This window comes from Ursus maritimus, assembly GCF_017311325.1.
Source record: "Ursus maritimus isolate PB19 chromosome X unlocalized genomic scaffold, ASM1731132v1 scaffold_X1, whole genome shotgun sequence".
NCBI classification, from domain to species: domain Eukaryota; kingdom Metazoa; phylum Chordata; class Mammalia; order Carnivora; family Ursidae; genus Ursus; species Ursus maritimus.
Genome location: NW_024423319.1, coordinates 75,905,792 through 75,915,101, shown reverse-complemented (window position 1 = coordinate 75,915,101; position 9,310 = coordinate 75,905,792). Strand labels below are relative to the sequence as shown.

The 9,310-nt window shown below is 40.6% G+C and overlaps 1 protein-coding gene across 4 annotated transcripts in view; it reads right to left on the bottom strand.

Annotated features, from left to right (window-relative positions):
* The window catches only part of ARHGEF9 (Cdc42 guanine nucleotide exchange factor 9), a 171,996-nt gene that overhangs the window by 132,235 nt on the left and 30,451 nt on the right, over window positions 1-9,310 (bottom strand). For 3 of the 4 annotated variants that reach the window (XM_040631093.1, XM_040631100.1, XM_040631094.1), the window contains exon 2: window positions 6,364-6,543. The exons of the other annotated variant lie outside the window; for it this stretch is intronic. In XM_040631093.1, the coding sequence (XP_040487027.1) occupies window positions 6,364-6,543 (180 nt within the window). The remainder of the gene's footprint in view (window positions 1-6,363; window positions 6,544-9,310) is intronic. 4 annotated transcript variants of the gene reach the window in all.

The following is a 9,310-nucleotide window of genomic DNA, read 5'->3' as shown; positions in this document are numbered from 1 at the left end:
GCAGATTGATTAAAAGATATGACCCTACTGCTTGCTGTCTCACAAGAGACTATTTTGAACCTAAAAGATAAATCCAGACTGAAAGGAAGGATGGAAAACAATTTTTCATGCCAACGGACCTCAAAAGAAAGCGCGGGGCAAGCAAATCTTATTATGCATGACGAATGATTTTAAGCTAAAGACTGTAGTAAGAGATACAGAAGGCGTACACTAAATCATTCTTAAAGGGTCTACCCAACAAGAATATCTTAACAATTATAAATATCTATGTCCCCAACATGGGAGTAGTCCAACTGCATAAGCCACTGTTAAACAAAATAAACATAAACATGATTCGATAACTACTTTCAATAGTAGGAGACCTCAACAATCCACTCTCAGCAATACACAGATCACAAGCAAGAGGAATCAACAAAGAAAAAAGAGCTTTGAATGACAATTCCGGGACCAGATGGACTCAAGGTATATACAGAACATTCCACCCCAGTAAACAGAATACTCATTCTTTCGAATGCAAATGAAACATTTCTCCGAGAACATTTTGACCACACTGGGTCAGCAAATTTGAGTCTCAACTGATACCAAAAGACGACTGACATTATTCCTGCATATTTCTCAGCCATCATATCGCTTGGAAACTGGAACTCAATCAGAAGAAAAAATTTGAAGGAATTCAAACACTTGGAACGCTGAAAGACCATCCTGTGATAACAAGTCTGGGTCAACCAGGAAATTGAAGAAGAACTTAAACTATTCAGTGACAAATCCAATGAGAAGGAAAACACATCAGTACAAAACCTATGGGATACTTTTAGTGTGGTCCATATGGGGTAAATACAAGCCACTCCAAGCCTCACTCTAAAAATTGAAAATCCCAAAATAAAACAAGCTCACCTTATAATTCCTTAAGGAACGGAGAAAGAACAACAAATAAAACCTAAACTGAAGTAGGACAAGAGAAATGGAATAGAGCATTAGTGCGAGATCAATGAATTTAGAAACCCAGATCGTAGGGCGCCTGGGTGGTGCAGTCGTTAGCCTCGTCTCTCGAGCTCAGGGCATGATCCCAGCTGTTTGGACGAGCCCCACTCAGTCTTCATCTCTAGGAGCTCTGCTTCCTCTTCTCCCCCACTCCCTGCTTGTGTTCCCCTCTCTCGCCTGGCTTCTCTCTCTGTCAAATGAATACTAAAATTCTAAAAAAGAAAACCAGAAATGTATAAGTAGTGCAGATTTATTCTGAAACTATAAACTGTTCTTTGAAAGAATTAATAAGATCGATAAACCAACTGGTCAGACTTACCTAAAAGAAAAGAGAAAGGACCACAATTAATAAAATTATGAATGAAAGATGAGAGATCACTAATAAACACTAAGGAAATAGAGATAATTATTAGAACTTATTACAGCAGCTATATTCACAACAAACTAGGTAATCTGGAATAAACGAGATGCATTCCCCGGACACTTACAAACTCAACAAGACTCAAACAGGAAAGAAATAGAGAATCTGAACAGATGAATAAAAAGGAAGGAAATTGAAATAGTAAATCAAAAATCTCCTCTAAAAACAAGAGTCCAGGGCCAGTGACCTCCCAGGAATTCTTTTCAAATATTTTAAAGAAGAAACCTATACTATTCTTCTAAAAGCTGTTTCAAAAATAGAAATGGAGAAACTGTGGACTCTTGGGAAATAAACGAGGGCTTCAGAGGGAGGGAGTGGGGGAATGGGATAGCTGGTGATGGGTATAAGGGAGGGCACTATATTGCATGGTGCACTGGGTGTTATATGCAAGTAATGAATCATGAACTTAATCAAAACAGGGACGTACTGTATGGTGACTAACATAATATAAAAAATTATAAAAATAGAAATGGAAGGAAATCTTCAAATTCATTTACTGGCTGAGAGCACATTACCCCTGATCTCCCAAACCAAAGACACCAGAGAAATATTGTTCATTACAGACTAATATCCCTGATAAAGATGATGACAAAATATGTCACAGATCCAGCCAAAAAGGATCCAAACAGCTACATTAAAAGTGATTATTTCACCATGACTTGAGGTGGGGTATTCCTGGGATGCAAGGTGGTACACGATTCGAAAATCAAGCAACGCGGATGATGATGACATAAGCGCAAAACGAGCACACAAGAAACGGCATATAACCTCTCTTAATTGATAAGAAAAAGATTGTGACAAAATAAATGATCCTTTCACTGATTAAAACTCTTCAAAAATATAGGGATGAGGGAACCTACTCAATATCATAAAAGCATCTATGAAAAGCCCACAGCTACTATTTCTCAATGGGAAAGTTCTGAAGATCTCCCTTAAGATCAGAATGGACGACAAGGATGTCTACTCATGTATTGTTGTTCAATGTAGTACTAGAAGTCCTGCACAACAATCAAACAACAAAGAGGAAAAAGGTATTCAAATTGCAAAGAAGAAGCAAATTCTCTCTTTACAGATACAGATCTTTATTGGAAAACCCAAAAGAATCCAACACATACGAATATAAGCAATTCAGTAATGTGGCGGATAAAAATCAATGCTCAGAAATCAGTGCTTTTCTATACAAACAATGAACGGTAGAAAGAGAAATTAGGGAATCATTCCATTTACAATAGCACCAAAAACCTACGTACTGGAATAAACTTAACCAGAGAGGTAAATGTAAAGGATCTATATTCTAGAAACTACAAATCACTCTTGAAAGACATTGAAGAAGACACAAAAAGGTGGAAAAATATTCCATGCTTACGGATTGGAAGAATTAACATAGTTACAATGTCTATGCTACCCAGAGCAATCTACACTTTCAATGCCATCCTGATCAAAATACCAATGACATTTTTCAAAGAACTGGAACAAACAGCCCTTAAATTTGTGTGGAACCAGAAAAGGCCCTGAATTGCCAAGGAATTGTTGAAAAGGAAAAACAAAGCTGGGGACATCACAATGCCGGATTTCAAGCTATACTACAAAGCTGAGATCACAAAAACAGCATGGTACTGGCACAAAAACAGACACATAGACCAATGGAACAGAATAGAGAACCCAGAAATGGACCCTCGGCTCTTTGGGCAACTAATCTTTGACAAAGCAGGAAAAAACATCCAGTGGAAAAAAGACAGTCTCTTCAATAAATGGTGCTGGGAAAATTGGACAGCTACATGCAAAAGAATGAAACTTGACCACTCTCTCACACCATACACAAAGATAAACTCCAAATGGATGAGAGACCTCGATGTGAGACAGGAATCCATCAAAATCCTAGAGGAGAACATTGGCTGCAACCTCTTTGACATCAGCCATGGCAACTTTTTTCATGACACATCTCCAAAGGCAAGAGAAACAAAAGAAGAAATGAACTTGTGCGACTTCATCAAGATAAAAAGCTTCTGCACAGCCAAGGAAACAGTCAAAAAAAACTAAGAGGCAGCCCACAGAATGGGAGAAGATATTTGCAAATGACACTACAGATAAAAGACTGGTATCCAAGATCTACAAAGAACTTCTCAAACTCAGTACACGAGAAACAAATAATCAAATCAAAAAATGAGCAGAAGATATGAACAGTCACTTGTATTTTTTTTTACATATTTTTTGTTTGTTTATTGGGTTTTTTTGTTTGTTTTTTGTTTGTTTTTACCATGGCTACTAGAACAATTTAAATAATATTTGTGGCTTGCATTTATGGCTAATATTTTATTTCTACTGGACTGTGCTGGTATAGACCAGTGGTTCTTATCATCAAAGATTCTGATTTAACTAGCTTGGAACCTGAGTTTTGATGTTCTGTTTGTTTGTTTGTTTGTTTGTTTGTTTTTTTAAGCTGCCCAAGTGATTTATTTCATCATGCAGCCAAGGCTGAAAACCACTAGGCTAGACTCCATACCATGCATGCCTGAGTCAGGCAGTAGTCTTCTCAAAGGTCAGCTTTAGCCCATGCAAGTGGCTGCTTGGGACCGTGTGCTTAGAGGAACTCTTCTCCTGACCTTGCATGTAGAAGCATAAATGCCGCTTCATTGATATGCTAAAGCCTGGCTTTGCCATTTGCCTCCAGGAGTCATTCTGCCTTTCTCAATCATTTTGCCCCATCCCTTGATTTACTGTTTATTAGAAAAATGATATTTCAGGACACCTGTGTGGCTTAGTTGGTTAAGCATCTACCTTTGGCTCAGGTCATGATCCCAGGGTCCTGGGATCCCTGCTCAGCAGGGAGCCTGCTTCTCCCTCTCCTTCTGCTGCTTTCCCTGCTTGTGCTCTGTCTCTGTCAAATAAATAAATAAAATCTTTTTTAAAAATGATGTTTTGGTTTCAGAGGGGAGGGGGGTGGGGGAATGGGATAGACTGGTGATGGGTAGTAAGGAGGGCATGTATTGCATGGTGCAACTGGGTGTTATACGCAACTAACGAATCATCAAACTTTATATCAGAAACCAGGGATGTACTGTATGGTGACTAACATAATAAAAAAACATATAATAAAAAAAATGATGTTTTGTAGAAAGTGAAATACATTTGAATTGGGGTGACATTGAGGTGCAGTTTAATCCTTCCTTTAAAGAAGGATCTATTAGCCCAAGATACACAAGCTGTTTCTTTATGGGACCTCACACTAGTCCCAACAGCCCACGGTTACTGATGTGTTCTTTCTGACTACCCCTGGGTAGTCATCAAGCAGAAAGGCTGAGCTGGGACAGAGATAACATTAGAAGTCTCTGATGGAAGATGCCACATAGGCAGAGGAAAAAGGATTGGATATTTCATTAGGAGATTCCCAGGACAGAAGAGGATGAGAAATCATTTTGTCCATCTCCCTGCTTCTGAGTACTGTCCTCACATAAATTATTCCAACCAGATCACAGTGTTTCCCGGGTTTACAGCCCTCCAAGGAAGGAGGCCTCTTTTAACCATTAAGGCTAGCCTTAATACATAGAACTTTTGGGGCTAATAAGGTGGTGGTGGTGGTGATAATGAGAAGGATAATAATGATGATAAAGCAAGTTACCATTTGCCAAGTTCCCACTGTATGGCAAGCACTGTGCTAAATACTTTACTTCCCTATGTGATCTCATGTAATCATCATGAAAAGTCTGCTATCCCTATTTTTCAGATGAGGAAATCAAGGTTCAGGGAATTGAAAAGTCTTGCCAAAAGCCATGGAGTTGGGAGGTAGTAAAGCTGAAATTGCACTTCAGGTTGTCTGATTCCAAATAACCTGCTCCTTTACTCATGTCACAATTATCATCATTATAGTCTTCAGGCCCTTCATCTTCCAGGAGCCCAAACCACTCTCACCTTTTGTTTGACATCAGGTATCTTACAGAAGAAACTAACAAAAGGTGATAGGTTATGGTAAGGATTATCATAAGACATCCTGATGTAGCCTGGGTATTTGTACTGCTACAAAGTTGTTTCCATGTGCATTATATCATTCATTGTGATATCCAGTGGCATGAAAGAATTATCAACACCATTTTGTGGGTGGGGAAAATCAGAGCTCACAAATACGAAAGAACAGATTCTAGCTCAAAACTCTAAGGAAGGCCAAGAGCTGGGAAGCCAGGCCAGTGTTCTTACCCTATAGCATCTTGCCATCTGGTGACCCAGAAGAAGCAGAAACTGCTAAGGAGCTCTTTCCCAAGAGCCCCTTCTATTAGAGGCCAGGTTCTTCATGGCACAATGTCAAAGGGCCAAGGTCTTCTAAGCACTATCAAGCTGCCTGCATCCTACCCTCAAGCTGGCTGCCTCAGTCACCTTGTAAATGTAAAATCTGCAATCAGTAAGCAGATCAGAGGGTAGGGAGCCCACACTCTTACATTAACAGCTGAAGACAACACACAGGGGTGTTCACACTTCCCTAAATAAGAGAAAGAAGGCAAAGGAATGAGGAATGAGGAGGGGAGGGGAAAGGAAGAGAGGGATCTATAAAAAGAAAAAACAAAAGAGGGGAGACAAGGAAAATAAAAGCAGAAAAGACGAGAGATAAGAAATGTAAGTTCACAACAATATAGAGTTAAAAGAGTCTTCAAAAACCATCCAGACCAAAGGGGAAGTGATTTTTACAAAGTCACGACAGGTAGGAGGCAGGAGGCAGACAGAATACGGGGATTGTTAAAATAAACATGGGGCAAAAAAGAAAAGACTCAAAATTAGAAGGGGAAAGATTAAAGGAGGCCCATGTCCTGGGTAAAAGACCAAAAAAAGGGAGGGGCAATGTGAGAGGAGCCACCAGGAGAGAAATGAGCAGAAGAACAGAGGCTGGTGAGGGGAAAGCCAGGGGCAGGGAGCCAAGGAGACAGGAGAGGAGAGTGAAGGCTGAGGAGAGGAGAGTGAAGGCTGACACTCACCCTCACAAAGCTGGCAGGAAACCATCCCTCCTCATCGTCGATCTGGCCCCACCACCAATCCTTGTTGGAAGCATCCAAGACTTTGATGACGTCGCCAGCCTTAAATGCCAACTCCCGGTTGGCCATGGTGACGTGATCCCATACTGCCTCAGCACTAACGATGGAATCTCCAGTGATCAGCTTAGGAGACAAAATGAGAATGTGTTCAGTCCACACAGCTGGCTACGTTAATTGCCCCTTACCCCACCCACAGAACTCTACTAGTTATGAAAAAACTGACATACTAGTGGTAAAGGGTTGGGGAGATGGCACTAGGAGCACAAGCTCCACTGGACCACAAGACAAACAATACTTGTCAACTCTCCATTAGCCAGTGGGTGGAATGGCCTAGAATGTGAATATGGACTACACAGGCCTCATGCTTTTATTCCTACTTATGAGCTTTTTTCTCTAGACAAGAAAGTAAGTTCTAGTGTATCTTTCCTTGGTGCTTCAAGGCAGCCCTGGATCTGGAATGGGTGAAGAGGTTGAAATCAAAGGCAAAAATGAAGCTCAAACATATTTTCTCTAATTTCTCTGTATTCTTCCTCTTTTCCTCCTCCTCTTTGGAACTGACCAATTGAGAGTTGGTGGTACATTATTTAACACCACTGTACCCCACCCCCCCAGGAGTTACAGACCATGGCATTCCTCACACACAATGGACTCCAGTCCTGCAGCCTCTTGTTCTCACCCACACATGATGCCATCCAGAGAGGTCATGGGTATGAAAGAATATGGCTTTCTGTTATGCCTTGCTTGCACAAAACTCAACCTTGGCACAGATTTACTCAGTGATTTGTTACCACCACCCTGTGAGATACATAAGGAGTCTAGGTTGAATCCTGCATTTGATAGATGGCATAACTGAGCCACAATGAGGTTAAGGGGCGAGCTCAGGATCACCCAGCAAGGCAGGAAATATGCAAAGACCTTAATGCTGTTCATTAAACTTTGTGGCAAGTAGGACTGGGCTGCACAAAATAGCAGGAAGACATCTATCTTAGTGCCACATCACAACACACACACACACACACACACACACACACACACACACAAATTTACAACACTTGTCTAGGCACAGTGATAGGGATGACGGTGGAGGAAGAGTCTGCCTCTTTCTGGCTGCCATCCTGACCCCTGTGTTGTTTTCCTTTTTCCCCAACTGGTTCCAGGCTATATGGGCCATCAATCTTCCTGGCATTTGGAGAAAGAGATCCCAGAACAAAGAATATACAGCCTGTCAAGGCAAAAGATTCAAGAACTCTTTCTCTAGCACTAAATTTCTGAACACGTTCTCTAGAAGTCAACTTTTCTATCAGTCTGCTTTGAGGAAGGACTGATTCCCCAAGGTAACTGTAGCTCCACAAGACCAAAGACAAAACAGTTCAAAGGTAACAGAGACAGAATATGGAACATGCATCCTCTCACATAGATCTGCCTTTCAATATACCAAGTGGAGAATAACCCTATGATCATGAAATTAACACATAACACATTACATACATATGAAAACACACCCATACACTGATCTTTTGACTTAGTTAAGTAATTCTGTTTGTCAGGTAAGGCATACTGGGAGCTCCTCAGCATGGGTGCAAATGAGATTTCCAATAGGGCCTTTTATAACACCACCTTTCAAGTACCCCATGCTTTACTATTTATAAAATATTTTAATATCTACTGCACCACTTGATTCTTACTGAATGACTAGGTCTCACTATTACCCATATTTTAAAGATAAGGAAACTGAGGCTCAAATACAGGTCGTGACCTGTCCTTTGTTCAATCGCACAAGTAATAAATTATGGAGCCTGGCCTTCTGACTACATATGCTCTAATACCCATCATACCATACTACCAATGTCTACTCATTAGCTACATTGAACTCACTCCATCCATAATATCACAAACCAGATGACTCCTATTCGTAAAGAACTACAAAGAAGGAGATATGGACAGCCACCTTTAGTCACCAATGGCCCTGCCTATGAGATGTTTTTTGTTTTGTTTTTGTTTTGTTTTATGTTGAACCTGCTTTCTTCCAATTGCAATAAAAGTCAATTTCTTCTTATTCTGGCCTCAGTGGAGAATTGCTGGTCACTGGCCTTAATAAAATAAATCTTCATAAAGAAAATTTCCCTTTCCTGCCAAAGATGGGTTCCAACTAGTGTTTTTAGAGCTCAATAAGTCCCAAATCACAGCACCATGAAGGCTTGTGGCTTAAAGCTATATCCTTGGCTTTTTACCAAAGGTCAAGTATATCTTGGCATCAATTACCAGCCCTCTGCTCAGGATGCTATCTGTGCTGCTGTCTGAGGTACCCTAGGCCCAGGTCTGGCTGATTCCACTGTCTGTGCTCTCTCTGCAGTGCAGTCATCGTTTTAGTAACTTCATGTTTGGCTTTTCCCAGCAGCAGTTGTCTCACTCTTGTCCCCATTTAGTCCAGCTGACCTGCCTGGGCCCTCAGATCACAGAGCCCAGCTATACCCTAGACAAGGCCAATCTAGGATCCAGTGACTGTAAACCAACTGGTAAGCCTGTTGTCAGGGCCTACTTGGAATAAAAAACAATCAGAACTAGACAGTATTTCATAGATCATCACCCTTAAGTCTTCATTTTATAGACTAGTTATGATATAACAGGAGTAACTTTCCTACAGTCATCAGATAGCCAGCCTCCTAGACCACTTTTCCCCCAAAGTAACACCATAGATAGAGAAGGTAGAAAAGAACACCTGGATTTAAGACCTTTCTCTGCTACTTGATAGTGATGATGATGTTAGCTAATATGTCAGGCACTATTCCAAGCAGTTTACACACATGAATTCATTAAAGCCTCAGAGCAGCCCTTTGAGGAAATAGTATTATTATTCCTATTTTACAGATGAGGATACTGAAGCTCAGAA